We start from the raw sequence: 17,333 nt of genomic DNA, 5'->3' as shown, positions 1-17,333 counted from the left end.
GCTTTGCTTTTAATAAATGAGCAGCTAGCATAATTACATTAACATATAGTAGGAGGCAGAGAAACTGAGAGTGACAGACTAAATCATAAAAAAGGGGAGAGAGAAAGAGTTAATAGTACAAGGCCTATACAAAACTTTTGACTTGATAGATTATTTCATTGAAAACAATCTACTTCATTATAGTGGAATGTGAAACAAAAAGTTATCATGCTATCAGGAAAATTACATATGGGGAAAGAGGATCCTCCTCCATTCCTTTTTAAAGGAGTCATCAGTCAAGAAAGATTGAGTCTCAGCCAGGTTCTTCTGGTGTTTACACACATTTCAAGATTAAAGATGAAGACATTATTGGAGAGGATGATTTCACTACTTTCCTGTCTTTTTCCCTTCCTCCTTTGAACATCTTTCATTAGTGTTAATCTCAATAAACCTAAATGTTTGACTTTCAACATTTTTTATTTAACATAGGTATTTGACTGTGCTTTATATAAATATAAGAATAAATAACTATAAATTAAGTTATTTTATTTGATTCTGATGAAATTGTGTTGTAGTTTGCTGTGCTTTATACAGACACACTACAGTGACTTTTTTCAAAACACTTGGCATATTATACATCTCTTTATTCAGTTGCCAACTGAATAGAGATGAATAATCTGCCAAGTGTTTTGAAAAAAGTCACTGTAGTGTCTGTATAAAGCAAAGTTATTTTATATTTTACTGTATAACATACATTGTATATAAATACTTGTCACAATAAAATAAATATTTAATATTTATGTAAGAGCCCAATTAAATCTTATTTTTATTTGATTTTATGTCCCTGCTTTAAGTGAATTCATTTAAACTACACACATTTTGGTCCCTATTCACCATTGAAATCTGTATGTAGGCCTAAATTTAGGTGTGAAATTTTCAAATCAAGTTTTTATTTATTGTAATAACATTTATAATTTAATCTATATTTCTATACTAATATTATAAAGAGGTAAAGTTTGTAAGTTTGGATGTAGGAGGTAATCTCCGAAACTACTCATCTAATTTCAAAAATTCTTTCACCAATATTTAGAATGGACCTTCATGGTGGACATAGGCTTATATTATTTTTCCATTAAACATTCATACGAATTAAAAGATATCATCTAGGTAAGCATTATATTTTTGGTGTCAGCGGGTGGCAAGGAGCAAATCGTGTATGTATATGAGATAGGTAACTGCACAGCACAGTCGCGTGGTTGGCGAGATACACAGTGCATGTGTCTGAACTTGTGCTGAACATTTGCCTATTTGTTGTCACTTAAAATAATGAATATCTTTTGTCCCATATGCATTCCTAAAACATTCATATAAATAAAAAGATATCTAACTGATACTGTTATAGTCACAAACTGAATTCCACATGGGTGAACCGCAGACACAGCTAGTCATTAATAATTTAAGATCATTAAGAGTATAGTTCTGTGATTCTAAAAATTATGTATTGTTTGAAAGTAAAGATTGGTTTGGAACCATTGTTGTGTAACTTGGTAATGGTAACTGTTTGCTTTGCAGAATTGAGTTTTATCATTTTGGGTTGACCTTTTCTTCTAGCTATTCTAAAAGTTAATTTTAAAATGTTTATGAGAGGTTGACTACTTACTTCTAAATCAAATTTTGAAATAAATGAATTCTTTTGTAACTTATAAATTATAACCATTCAGAAGAAATCTGATAATATTTACTTACTTTGTTTAAGTTACTTTGAATTTACATATCAAATTACATTAAAATAAGTATTTTTTGTTTTATGATTTGATTTTATTGAATAAAATTTATTAAAATTTAGAGTTTTTATTTCTAGCAAGGTGAAGGTGCACCTTTATCCAGAAAAGGAAGTTGTGCCAATCATGTTGTTGATGTTGTAAACTTCTTTAAGGTAAAAAAATTTGTTGTTATTCCAAATTTCCTAAAAAAATTTTAGGCTTTTACATAAAAAGATTTTTCAATTTTTATGGAATACAATCACTCTTCATTTAATGACCAAGTTCTGTTCCTATAACTAGGTCATTAAGCAAATTGGTTGTTAAACAAGGAACTTAATCCTTTTTTTTTATTCTAGATAAAGAAAGATCAAAAGGAAATGTTGACTTGATAATTTACATCTCTTACATATTACAGAACATAAAAATACAATCAATAAAAATAACAAACATGGATCCATTAATTATGCAGTAAAAAATATTTACTAATCTAATGTTTTTCGGTCCTTTTCATTGACCTTTATCAGAAAATACATACAATTTAAAATTTCACAAGAAAGAACAAAGTTGCCCTTATTCTAAAAACAGTTTTTACAAGATTTCATTTTTGGAATAATACAAATTTAAAAATGCATGTGTTGGTTATTTTTACATATTTTTATTGGGTTGAATCATAAATAATTTCTGTTAGCGAGTAGGTGTAAATGACTGTCAAATACTTGCCAGAAGTGTTGCTTCAACTGAGTTTTATTAGTGGCTATTAGCAAATAGTCTGTAAATGTAAATTTTAGCACTGGAGGGTCAGTAATGTAATAAACTGTTTTTGAATTCGTTTAAAATGGAACATTTGAAAGTGCATGTACACCATATCATATTGTGGGAGTTTAAACTCAGCAATAATGCTACAGAAACAGCAAAAGAGATTTGCAATGTCTACAGCAGTGGTGTAATTTCAGACAGAGCCATTCAAAGGTGTTTACAAAATTTCGTTCTGGTAATTTGTCCTTAAAAGATGAAGAAAGACCAGGCCGCTCCTCAGACTTTGACAATGACTTTTAAAGGTTCTGATTGAGCAGAATCCACGGCAAACGAGGGAGTTAGCAGAGAAGCTGCACACATTGCAATCAACCATCAATTGTCACCTCCAAAAACTAGGAAAAGTGAGCAAGCTGGGATAAGGCTGACAGAAGGTCAATAGCTGCTACCTTGCTTTCTTGGCAAAAACAGGAATCTTTTTTGACTAAAATTGTTATGGGAGATGAAAAGTGAATCATATACAAAAATGTCATTTGAAAAAGTCAATGGGTTGACAAAGATGATCAGCCACAATCAGACCCTAAGCCAGTATACATGGAAGAAAAATTTTGTTGTGTAAGGTAGGATTGTTGAGGAATTATCCATTTTGAGTTGTTGCCACACAATGAAACTGTTACTGCAAATGTATACATACAACAGTTAGAGCAACTTTGGCTAAAACTTCATGAAAAGCATTCTGCACTTGTTAACAGAAAAATGATCACCTTATTGCATGACAATGCAAGGTCACATACAGCGAAGATTACACAGAAAAAATTTTGGAGTTTGACTGGTCTGTTTTATCTCATTCACCATATTCACCAGACCTAGCACCAACAGATTTCCATCTTTTTCAGGCACTGCAGAATGCTTTACAAGGGCAATGCTTCCAAAATGATGACCAGGTTCAGGAGTTTGTCCAGGAGTTTTTTTATTCGAAACCACCAGAATTTTATGCAAGGGGAATTGACAAGTTGCCTGAAAAATGGCAAGAAGTCATTAATAATGATGGTGAATATGTGTTAGATTAAAGTCTATTGTCGTACATTTTATTGGCAAATAAATTTCAGTTTAGAAAACGAAACTTATTTATGGCTCAATCCAATATGAAAAGTAATTTAGATCAGTAGTTCTCAAACTTTTTGAAGTCTGGGTGCATTTAAAATCCTACAAATAATTGTAGGTGTACCATATACAAATTTCTGAGAAATATGTTATAACTATTGGACGCCAATCCGCTGCTTCCCCCCGCCGCACGGCCGCACATGCCAGAAGCGACCCACCCCCTCAGAACCGACACCCAATCCTAGAGAAGAATAATATACACTCCGTCCGGGGAATTCTTTCAGTTGACCTGAAGAAGAGCAAACAGAACGCTCGAAAATGTTTGTCAAGCGATATTTAACGTATATGTTATAAGAATTAAGACAAATATTAAAGCAAAAGTGTATAAAGTCCAAGAATGCTTTTATGGTAATAAAACAAAACAAAAATGACAAGATTAAATTTATTCTGACATTAAAAAAACATTTTTATGTTACATTTTTTTTTTGAGTTATGCTTTTTAGAATTCGTAAAAAAGAAGGATTAAAAAATAAAAAAAACGACAAAAAAAGTTATCTTTTTATGTATATAGATACATTCTTAATAAGATTTAGTAAATTTGGCAGGTCCTGGCACGAATGTGTTAAGTTTTTTCATTCTTGTGTTTATGAGGAATGTGCCTGATGTGTCCTAGCGATTTCTTCAATGTTTGGGTATATATTTGAAAGGAAAACTCTCATTCCTCATCAATACATTGAAGAATTCCTCTCTTTTTACTCTTAATTGTGTTCAGTGTAGAAAATCCTAATTTACATAAATAGGATATTGAAAATTGTAGTAAAATGTTCAAAGCTTTTTTAGATATTGCCAATAGTCTTCTTTTATAGAAATCCAATAGGCTTCAAGAGACAATTCCTTATATTTAATCATCAGTCCACAATCAGTGGATATAGCTACCAGTTCTTCTTCTGTTAATAGAGAGGTTGCGGCTAAAGTTTTCATGTTTAGTGCCACCATCTTGTAAGCCTAGAAGTTTGGCAATGGCATTTAGAATGTCAAGCATGATTCCACTGACATTCCAAATGCCATTGTCAAACTTCTAGGCTACAGGAAATGTTCACGTTTTTGTGTTGGAAACTTCGGCCACAACCTCACTAGTATTTAAAATATTGAGCTGCTGAAATATATTGGCCAATACTGTAACCTCACAATCCAAAATTCACACCAAAGGAGGTTACAAAAAGGTAACTGTTTCATCTCTTCAAAAAACACAATAAGTTCATGTCGTAGCTTGTGTACACGGGTAAGTACTTTTCCCCTTGACAACCACCTCACCTCAGTGTATAAAAGCAACCGTCTGTGTTGTGAATCCATATCAATACAAAGCTTTTCGAATAAATGTGATTTGACAGGTCTTGTTTTAATAAAGTTTACCATATGAACAACTTGATCTAAAACTTTTTTTATTTTTCTTCCAATGTTTTTGCCATCAAGGCTTCCCTATGAAGAAAGCAGTGAGTTACGATAACATTTTCATTTTGTTTTTTTTTTTACAAAGATGTAAGACCCTTAACACAACCTACCATGGAAGGGGCAAATGCCTACACGTGACTTCAATGTTAACTGCCATTTATCAAGATAGTTATTCAAAATGTTAAAAATATCTTCACCTTTTGTAGACACACTTAATTCTTTGCAAAAACTAAACTGATTTACTATTTGATCTTCATTAATAAAATGGACGAATGCTAAGAGTTCTGCCGTATTGGTAATGTCTGTTGACTTATCAACTTGCAATGCAAAATTTGAATAATGAAGCTTGTTACTGCATACATTTTTCTCGATATCAGAAGACATTTCTATGATACGTTTGTGAACTGTATCGTTGGACAGAGGAATCTTGTTTATTTTCATTGCTGCTTCATTTCCTAGCATTGTCATTACCATTTTTTTGCATGCAGGCAAAATAAGTGACTCACCTAAAGTATGGGCTTTCATATTTTTTTATATCAGTTCTGAGACTTCATAAGAAGTGATTTGAGGTTTATCAGAAATAGTCATTATACTTTTAAAAGAATTTGCTGCTTTTGTTTGCTGTTCAGACAATCTCTTGAAAAATCTTGCAGATTTATCTTGTAAATTACAGTGTATAGTTTTAAAATGTTTACTCAATTTACTAGGAAGCAATGATTCATTTGCCATTTTACATCCACAAACTAAACATAGCAGTAAAGGATGATCTTCACTTCCAGTCCAAGTGAAACAAAAGATTAAACAATTTTCATTATATTTGTGAGTAGGCCATGATTTTGCTTTCTTACTTGCATTTAACTTTTGCTCGTTTCCAGAATCAGATTCTTCAATATCACTCTTCTTTTTGAGAAATCTATCCATTTTACTTGGGTGTATTTATCTAAAAATAATATAATCATGTGTTAATAAATATAATAATGATGTGTTAACAAAAGAGCAGTATTTCCGTAATGAAATGGTATAATAGAATAACTATATTTATTTTTATATCTGTGCACATATTTCTCTGGAATACCATAGGGTGCACCAGTGCACCCTGTCACATACTTTGAGAACCACTGATTTAGAGTGTATCTATACATGGGTTTTTTTTAACTATGGGTAATAGACATTTTATATATTTATTGATTTTGTCATGCATTGTATGATATTATAAAATACATAAAAATAACCGACATGTGCATTTTTAAATTTGTATTATACCAAAAATGGAATCTTGTAAAAATCATTGTTAGAATATGGATAGCTTTGTTCTTTCTTATGAAATTTTAAATTGTATGTATTTCCTGATAAAGGTCAATGAAAAGGAACAAAAAACATTAGATTAGTAAATATTTTCTATGGCATAATTAATAGTTCCATGTTTGTTGTTGTGATAGTGCAGTTACAGAAAGTATTAAAGTACAATCAACAAAAATTATAAAAATGATGTACCCAAAAAAAATTAAAGTTCACTCATAAAAAAGGATACTCAGATTAATATTTTAGTCATTGAACTCTTCAAATGGAATGCACAATAAGATAAAAATTAATAAATGATATACATGGTCTTGGTCAGTATTCACTACTTGAAGCATTTGCTTTGTGTAGTGAATACTGTCTACAAGAACTAGACTAAGATTAAGAAAGGGTGAGAGAGCTGATTGTAAGTCCAAGCAGCTGTTAAACAGGAAGATCATACAGTGAAGAATGGTTGTATAGCCTTGTAAAATGACTTTATTAATTAGTTTTTCCAATTCTAATAGAATATTTAAATAAATTAAAATTTATTATTGATTATTTAATATTTACTATTATGTGTAATTAGTTGCCTAATTAGAAGATCTAATCAAAATGTTACAAATAACAAACAACACTATATTATAATTATTGAAAATTAACAATCATTTACTTAGTTTATAGTTTATAAATAATTCAGAAGCTGACAATGTTTGGTTAATTGAAATTTGATAAATACAAGAAAATTCTGAGAATAAAAGAGTAAAATCATTGAATTTTTAAAGTTCTAAGATTTAAAAATTTGTTTTTTATCAGGAAAATCTATATTTTTATTATTTTATTAAATCTGAATGGAAATATCAATTGTAATTTGTGTAGAAGTTAAATTGAAAAATTCTGTTTAGACATAGTTAACTATATTGATGATGATAATTATTTTAAATAAATAAATCTAACACATTTTATTGAAAGAGCCTTATTGACAGTGTTTCTTGCCTTGAATCACATCTATAGATTATTGTTATGATCTCAGGAAAAGTTGCAAAATTTGCCAATTCATTGAATCAAATTTTCAATTTAAGAGAGTGAAATTTTTAGTCAATATAAATTTGTTTGTATATGATAGTGAAATGCATGTCTTTTGAAACTTAATTTTGTTTTTAAATAAAATTAATAATAAAATTTAAAAATTAATAATAAAATTAATAAATAAAATTTAAAAATTTTTAAGATTATAATAACAATTCTATTGAAAGGAACTTCAGCACAAAAAGATTAAATAGTCACACAGCTGTTCTGTTGACTCTAATTTCAAGAGATGGTAAATAATTTAATATTGTAATTTTGTTTCTGTATCTTTAGGACTGACTAAATCTATTTAATCTGTTATTTTACAAAATTTAGTCATCTATAAATTCAGTAAAAACAATTTGAAAATGTAAAAGGCAATTAGATATTGCATATGTTACAGAATATACTTTAGCATTTTTATTACAAATAACTTTTGGCTTTTCATTATGATTTATTTTTGGTAGAAATTTTATAATTGGATGCTCTCCTGATTCTCATTCATCTGGATTTGAAATGGATATCTTAAATGAATCACTTCAAATATATAATGTAATAAATAAAAATTACCTTTTTTTTTCAGGGAGCTCATGTAACAATTAATGCACGTACAGAAGATGATGTAGAACCATCATTAATAATGGAAAAAGTTGCAAAATCAACTGCCTCAAAATTCAATTTCAAAGAAAGATCAGATCCTGTAGAAAATATAACACCAGTGGTAAATAAGATTTTAATTTTAACATTGAAATAAAATTTTTTAAAAGTTATCATATGAAATTTTTTGTTTAGTTTTATCTTTCTTGTTCTTTTATTGACATAAATAAATATAATTTTTTTTTAAATTTCTGTAATGGTGTTATTAAAACTTTATTAGTTGAATGTCATTGCATAGTAAATAATTTTATTATTCAGGAAAATACTACCATATTTCCTCAATTCTAAGATATATCTTGAGTTTAAAAGTGAATTTTAAGCCTTTTATGGAGGAAAACATTTTTAAATGATCAACTTTATTAAATTTTGCTAAGTAACAAGAAGTTAGAAATGACATGAAACCAGTAATTTTTGACAGATCTGTTTCTATGTTCTTCTATTTTATACAATAATTTTTTAAGCTGCATTATAATGTTATCTTGAAGGCATTTTAAATGTTAAAAAGGAGTTTAAAATATTAATAAATGCTTGTTACCAACAAAAAAACTCATTTGAATTTATATAACTGTTGAACACTACAGCCAAGAACATCTGTTATATATGATAACGTATCATATGATATGTTCATAAGGTATTCAAATTGTTATTTTAAAAAAATTGTTTACGTGGACTTATTGGATTAATAGGTGTATTAGTTATCAACACAAAGAGGAGTTTGTAATCAGAAAAATCAAAAAATATTTATTTTATCATCTGTAGTAGTTTTTCCTGTTCATCTTTTTTCAAAACATTTTTTCTTTTTCTTTTACAACATGAAAATGCAGGCATAAATGAAAGCATTGTCCTGAGTCACACAATGCCATTCACAACAATTTTACATTGACTCTCACATAGAATGTTATGATGATACTGGATTTAATTGTATGTTTTGAATTGTAATGAATCATCAGAATGAATTTAACTATTCTGATTAATGACCATTACAAGTTTTTGCCATTAAAAGTGAGTATAAGGAATAATCATTACCTTAATAAACATAAAAAATTTGGAGTGAAGATTTAATTCAAATTTCTTATGAAAATTATAAAAAGTTGGATTTAATTTGAATCTAAATCTTTTAATGCAATAAGAGAGATCTTATCAATATACAAAATAATATTCAGTTATAGTAGTCAATTATAAATTTAAACCACTGGATTATTTTCAAGTTATATTTTAAATTAATTAAATAATGGCATTTGTTTAACTTTACTCAATTATTTTTGGACTATATTTAAATTTATGAAATCTTTATTTACTTGTTCAGTCAACATTTTTGGATTTAGAGCTCTATTAATTAAAAAATAATGGATTATATTAGTTGAAATTTTTATTTTAAGAAACATTTCATTTTAAATAGAATGTATTTGATCTAAGACAAATAAAAACTTATTCTAGCAATTATGAGAAGAATTTTTTAAACTAAATAATTAGTATTATCTGCAACCAGCAAAGAGTTTAGTAGAATATTTAAATGACTTAGTAAATATTTCTGATAAACAGAGTTAATCATTTCATAATTTTTTCATGTTTAAATAATTCATATATGTTTTCAGGGAAGTGTGTATAAGCGAATTCAACCAACACGAGAAATTGATCCTATTGAGCGAGAGAAATTTTGGATGAAGGAACAAGTATGAAAAACATTTTAAAAATTTTTTTATAAAGCTAAATAATTCATTAATAAAATAAAACAAAAGTAAAAAAAAACAATTTATTAAATTTTAAGAAATGAAATTTCAAACATTTAATTTTGAGTTTTAAAGTAGCTTTTCTTAGGTACTCTTAACTACAATAGATTAACAAATAATTATTTTCATTCTTACATGCTGCAGATTTATATTTAAGAAAATAATCATTTGAAAATGTTCAGGATCAGGATCTAGTCTGCTTTTTTCTTGTCACAAATTAAACTAGAGATGCTGAAGAGACTGACTGTACCCAGTGGAAGATACAATGTGATACTGTTGACACAAAAAAATAATTAAAATTTATTTGTTCAAACTTTTAAAATGTTATTTTAAAAAATTTATGATGGTGAATATGATTTAGCAGATCATTCATACATAATACAATTGCCATGCACATGTTAATGAAAGTTACTTATTACTTATTCAAATATTTTTTAATTTTGGAGTTTGTCTCTCCTTTGGATACTTATGGATTTGCCACTATGACTGTAGTATGTATGGTGTAATATTGGAGATATTCATATTATTCAAATTTATTTTTTATAAATGTAATATTCAATATCTCTTATATTGAATACTTCTAATGTTAAAATATTTGCAGATAGAATTCATTCCTTTCTAATTTTCATTATTTTAAGTTATAATTATAAGTAACATTTTTGAATTGGTTGTTTCAAAGAGGAAAATTTGATAAGGAGCTGTTCAAGTACTACATCAGCAAAAGCTTTCTCTTTTTTGATTTCCTTCCCTCCATCATTCATTACCAGTCATCAGAAATCAAGGTATCCCCTTCTCTCTAATTTTGTCATCAGACCAGAAGTTAAAATCATTTGCAATTATGTAGGAATTATTTTCAGACAATTCTGGAGAGAAAGATAAATAATAGGTGAATGGCATTCATTGAAAATATATGTTGATTACATTTTGAAAATACATGTTATCAAATTACAGGCTTACATTGATTTCAGATTAGATTTTTAGTCAATAAATAATTGAAATTTTATATTTTGTATTATAAATATCACTAAAAATAGTATTATCACATACAGGAACATTATAATAAATCAAATATTATTAATGTTTTTATTATTTTTAAAATGTAAGTGAAATTCTTCATTGTAAATAATATTGGATCAATAATTTTTACCAAATCTTTAAAACAATGCAATTTTTAACTGTTCATTAAGTTGCAGAACAATAACTGATGTGTTTGAAACAATTTATTTTTAAACTTTAAACTATAGTAACAAAGTTAAGAATAAATATTATTAATCAAAATAAGCTCCACCAATTCAAAAAAAATTTCTACCAATGACACAAATTATATCATTATTATAAAATTTGAATTTCTGAAGAAAGAAATTCTTCAAAAAGCATTTTTAACTGCTGTTTCATTGTTCAGTGTTTTCTTTTATAAGAAATGGTCTAGATGTTTGAATAATGATAATAAATTTGTGCCAGGTTTGATGAATATGAGGTAGAATCTCATACTTGTGCAGTTTTTGAATCATTATCTGTGAGATATGTGGCCAAGCATTAATTATGCAGCAATAGTCAAGCATAGGATGTTTTCTACTATTGCAGCTTGTTTCTTGCATAATTTTTTTATGCATTTGTAGGAATTTTTTGCATTTCTGTGTTTATGGTTTTATCTGATATTAAAAAAGTATAATGAATAACACCAATAATTGGTATTATACATTATTCTTTTTTAAATTACACAATTATTGTATGCTACCAGACTGTCATTATAACCTTTCTTGGAACACTTGTATATGTTTTGATGCTGTCATTGGTATCAAACCATTGATTAGATTGTTCATGTTGTCAAAAATTTTCCACTTTTCAATATGAGTGGGATAAATGCATATTTCAATATTTCATGCCTTTCATTTAATTCATGCAGTACCCCATTTATCCAGCTTTTCTACTCTTCCAATGGATGATAAGTGCCAGGAAAGTTTATCTGAGGTCTTGTACAGTGTGGTATATAAGATTCAATTAAATCCTTTAACTTATCTGTGGTGGCTTATGTTGAATATGTGACTATTTTAAAGGTTTGTTCATCCTGATTTGAAGTATTTGGAACTAATGTTATCTCTTCACTAGTTAAATCTTTCCAAATGCAATATTAATGTTGGAACCAATGATATGAGTTGCTTTTGCAATATTTTGTCCAATTTTAATGTGTATAAGAAAATAATCAGAATAAGATTTTGATAAACTGTTCACATTAATTTAAATAATTTTATTGAACAAATAAATAATATATACATATCCATTGATAAATGCGCTTAATTAATTCCTCAATCCTACTGCATATATCAAAATCATATTAATCAAAATACAGTTTCTATGTTAAGTAAAGATGCTAATAAATTTGCATAAATTAAAACTTCTGCTACATATGTAAAGGGATTGCCACAATTAATTTCGCACATTAATCAAATCCCATGTTAAGCAAGGGATACCTGTACTAAATAGGGTAGATTTTATGCTTTAATTTAACATACAACTTAGTGACATCTAGTCTTAATTTTTATTTCTAAAAAAAATAATCACACATGTTAGTCTTTGAAACTACCATTTCAATGAATGAATCTTGTCTTTTAATAGCATCAACTATGAAATATTTTACAAGTATTTAAAAAATATCACAATGTGTTGCTATAGTTAAATTTTCTTCTTAATTTGACTAGCAATATTTTTTTTATCAAAATAAATTGTTTTATTAAGCATGTAAATGCATTTGTTTAAAAATCATAATTTTTTAATAAATAATAGCAGCTTTACTTATAAAGCATGCAATTGATTTTTTTTAAATATAAAAATATTGAAGATTATTTTATAATGCTTACATTCTAAAAATATTATTGAGTATTAAACAGTTTGGTTCATGTGTTTTTGTTGTTTTTAAAATTTAAATTATTTTATATTTCATCAAAAATTTTACATCATCAGTGAACTAATTTCAGTAAGTTCTTAAGTGAAAGATGATGTAAAAAAAATTATTTCATAAACAAATTCTGTTTATAAATTGTCTTAAATTGATTCTGAAAAATTTATATTATAGTATTTGTGTCATTTTCTCTTGTATTGTTCTTACTCAAAATTTGATGCATACATCATTAATAGAATTATGAGAATATAGTATTATATTAAGATTGTAATACAAGTTGAATATATTTTCAATACAAACTTTTATATTTGTTAGTTATGCCATATTGGTGTTTATTTGGTTATAAGCAACCTAAAAATATTGTTCTTCATTGAATAACTTTATTTTCATTGAGCTATCAAATTATACAAGCAAAGTGTCAAATAAAATTAAAGTTTAAGAGTTTTTATTATTAAATATTTCCAACTAAACTTTCAAATCTACATACTCAAATTATTTCCAGAAGTATTACAGGAAATGAATTAATGGTTGTAAACTTTGAATATTAATATTCTTATTGTGTGTCTCAGTATACATATCTATTGTCAAAAATGATTCCTAAATTGTCTTTGAATTAATAGAAGGCAAGAAATATTCTTCTTAGCTTTGAGCACTTTTTGTAAAATACTGTTGAGTATTTGATAGCAAATATGTTTAAATTAAATTTTTCTTTCTTTCTTAGAATTTAGCTTAATTATAAGATCTACTAGGTTAATTTTTTCTTCCTTTTATAAAATANTACCTGTGTATATATATATATATAGCAATTTTTTAAATAAAATATTTTTAGTTTGTTCAATTGTTTCTTATTAACATATTAAAAAATTCTTTTTAAAATATTTTTTTTAGTTGAAAGAAGCTCATGCTAGAGATGAAGTAATTAAAGAAAGAAGTCGTTCAATATGTAAAATGAGAGAAGCTGAAAGAAATGCAGAAAATTCTGCTCGAAATGCTTGGGTGGAAAAAAAGCAATGGGTATTTATTAGTCATAAATATAAATAATTAATATGATATTCTTTAGTTACAAAATCTGTTAGAAAAATACTTTTCTTTTAATTTTCAAAGAAATTTTTGTTGTTATGGTCTGTATTTTCAAAAACTATAATTATTAATTTACATGATCAATGTACACATAAAAACAAAAGAATAATTTTAAAATATTAAGTAATTTTCAATTTGCTAATATCCTGCAAAATAATATATAAATACTGTTGGAGTTTTTAGAAGTGGATCTGTATTTGATGGAACTTATTATTTGAAATGAACACAGAGACATACATCTTTACTGCACGTACACTGTACAAAGGTTTATGTACACAAAAAAAAAGAAGACCGATATAATTAAAAATACTTAGTATAAAGAACTTCATATAACATCCAGTAGGGATAGAGAAAGAATATAAATTATAATGATACATTCTACTTTTGTTTTTTTAACAAATACAATGTAGTCATTTTCTAAAATGATTGCATAAATTTAAACAATTCATTATGATTACAGAAACATATAACTTATTCACAAGATTACAGAAATCTTGTAAACCATAATTAGCAGTAAAGGAATGAATTCTAAGCAAACTGTATATTGTATAATTATATATATATAAATATAGACTATATTGACATTTGTGAAATAATTTATTACGTGTTCATCACACTCTCTGTTAGCAGATATAGTAAAAATACTTATATTTTGATTATTGATTTAGAAGTATTAAATTTTTTTTACATTGCTAATGATTGATTCTTAGAATTCTTATTATATTTGATATATGTAGAAAATTTGTGATAAAAACAAAAAATATGTTCTTGAATAGGAAAAACAACAAGAAGATGATGCCAAAGAAGAAAAAGAACGAATGTCACGAAGTGAAAGTCTTCGCCGAGAAAGAAATCAAGTATTACATTATATAAATATTATATAAATTATTTTCTCTCTAGCTCTTATGAGGGAGTTAAGCATTTAATACATTCATTCTTTATCACAAATTATAACAATGTTTTATTTAAATGCTCAATACCCTAAACCACAATTGAAATAAAATTCCGTTATCATTTAAATATAAGTTACATAATGAACATAAAATTATAGCAAAATACTTTGAGACAGTTAAAATAAAAATAAAAGAATAACATAGGAATAAAAATATTCATAAAGTGATTATTTTATTATTTGAGTAACATGAAAAAGAAAATAGTGATAAGAGAAATGAAATTGAATATAATGTATGATAAATTTATTCCAACTGATTTATTCATTACAAGATTTTTTTGGAGTAGTGATTTATGTCATTTTAACTCAAAATTTTTATTATTTTTTTTCTGTCAGAAAATTACATAATTAAACAAAATTATTATTAAGTTTTGTTCTGATTCTTTGCTTTTTATCTTTGTACTGTTAAATAAATTTTGTTTTTGGCTTTATACAAAATAAAATATATAAGAAAAGGCTAATTTTACCAGGACTAATAATTTTTCTAAAATAGATGTTTGTTCATTTTATTCATGTTCTGAATTGAACAAGTTGTACTGTATTTTAAATACAGAAAAATCATAGGCTTTTTAAATAACAGTTTTGCTTTAATTATTAATAAGTGTTAATATCTGATTAATGAATTTTTAATTCAATTTTCATTTTACTTACAAGTAGTATTGAATAATAAATTTTATTCTATATCCAATTAGTCATCAGTTTGTGTACGTATTAAAAATAACTTTAGCATGTGATCCTTAGTGTGATTTTTAATATAGTAACCAATTATAGCTTTTTAATGTTTTTTAATCACAGAATTTTGTTTTCTTTGACTGTTTAAATGTAATTTTATTTTATTAAAAAAATTTTTTGACAAATTTTTAACACACCCAATAAGAATTTATAGGCCTATTCAATGTTTATAAGTTGGCAAGGTGTTAACAAACACCCTGTAGGTTGTCTTAAGATGTTCAGCATTTCTTTTTGTGTAGACCTAATGAATGGCTGTATAATGTGTAAACAATAAAAAAGCTGTAAGTATGGTAATTTTACCTGGTAGTTTATTTTAAAAAAAAATATGTACCTTGCAGTTTGGACAACTGATTTCATTACAGGACAATTAGAAGTCTAAAACTGGTTGCCACTGGACAACTAGCAGATATTCTTAATTTCTAATCCTGCTTATGTATAAAGTTTTACTCTAAGTTTCTTAAAATATTATTATTTGGTTAATAAATTTTTTTCTTTTTCATTTTTAAAGTTTAAAATTCTGAAAGAATTTTTAATCATAATTTACATTACTAATTAAATGTGTTGATAATTTCTTTGATATATCTTCAAATACAATAAGTATTTAGCTAAAATATGAATTAATATCTATAGTATTCAAAAGAAAAGGTAGAAAAAAATTATAATCTTAATTTACTTTATTTTTCTGTTATTTTACTATTAAAAAACTTTAATTCAAACTACATGTAAAACTTCTATTGAACATTAATATCTTTGTATAAAAATGATTTCAGATTTCCCATTTATTCAAAAATATTTATTATTATAAATTTTTTCTATAATTAAATTAATATAATAGTGCTACATATTAATATAACACAATTCAACTATATTTACAGGAAGCACAAGCACTTATTTCAAAGAGAACAATAAATGCAAGGGCAATATTTGAACAAAATACCTGTGCTGGACAAATGAGTGCCATTAGTGCAGGAAGAAGAGCAACGTATCCTGCAATTCAAGTAATTGAATTTAATATTTAATTGTTAATTATAAGTTGAAAGAATATTGTATTAATAAAGTATATACTTCATAACTACTTCATAGACATTAGAAATTGGATTTTTATTAGAGATGGGTGAATATGACTTTTCTTGTATTCAAATACTAACCAGATCTTGAATACTTGAATATTCCAAATATTTAGCAAACTTAATTACCATATATAACATATTTTAATATTTATTATTTAACTTGTCTTATTTATTTCAATATATTAATAAAGTAAAACAAAAAGTTATAAGAAAAACAATTTACTAAATTTTAATAAGAAATGAAATTTCAAACATTTAATTTTGAGTTTTAAAGTAGCTTTTCTTAGGTACTCTTAACTACAATAGATTAACAAATAATTATTTTCATTCTTACATGCTGCAGATTTATATTTAAGAAAATAATCATTTGAAAATGTTCAGGATCAGGATCTAGTCTGCTTTTTTCTTGTCACAAATTAAACTAGAGATGCTGAAGAGACTGACTGTACCCAGTGGAAGATACAATGTGATACTGTTGACACAAAAAAATAATTAAAATTTATTTGTTCAAACTTTTAAAATGTTATTTTAAAAAATTTATGATGGTGAATATGATTTAGCAGATCATTCATACATAATACAATTGCCATGCACATGTTAATGAAAGTTACTTATTACTTATTCAAATATTTTTTAATTTTGGAGTTTGTCTCTCCTTTGGATACTTATGGATTTGCCACTATGACTGTAGTATGTATGGTGTAATATTGGAGATATTCATATTATTCAAATTTATTTTTTATAAATGTAATATTCAATATCTCTTATATTGAATACTTCTAATGTTAAAATATTTGCAGATAGAATTCATTCCTT

The 17,333-nt window shown here is 26.2% G+C and overlaps 1 protein-coding gene across 1 annotated transcript in view; it reads left to right on the top strand.

Moving 5' to 3' along the window:
* Window positions 1-17,333, top strand: part of LOC111625320 (drebrin-like protein) — a 37,164-nt gene that overhangs the window by 4,279 nt on the left and 15,552 nt on the right. The window contains exons 3-8 of the mRNA XM_023368446.1: window positions 1,841-1,915; window positions 7,981-8,118; window positions 9,650-9,727; window positions 13,572-13,697; window positions 14,540-14,620; window positions 16,323-16,445. Coding sequence (XP_023224214.1) covers window positions 1,841-1,915; window positions 7,981-8,118; window positions 9,650-9,727; window positions 13,572-13,697; window positions 14,540-14,620; window positions 16,323-16,445 — 621 coding nt within the window. The remainder of the gene's footprint in view (window positions 1-1,840; window positions 1,916-7,980; window positions 8,119-9,649; window positions 9,728-13,571; window positions 13,698-14,539; window positions 14,621-16,322; window positions 16,446-17,333) is intronic.

The sequence above is a fragment of the Centruroides sculpturatus genome, unplaced genomic scaffold (assembly GCF_000671375.1).
Source record: "Centruroides sculpturatus isolate CEXI.00-Female unplaced genomic scaffold, Cexi_2.0 scaffold428, whole genome shotgun sequence".
In the NCBI taxonomy this organism is placed as follows: Eukaryota; Metazoa; Arthropoda; class Arachnida; order Scorpiones; family Buthidae; genus Centruroides; species Centruroides sculpturatus.
The sequence above is the reverse complement of the archived record's forward strand: the minus strand, read 5'-3'. Positions and strand labels throughout refer to the sequence as shown.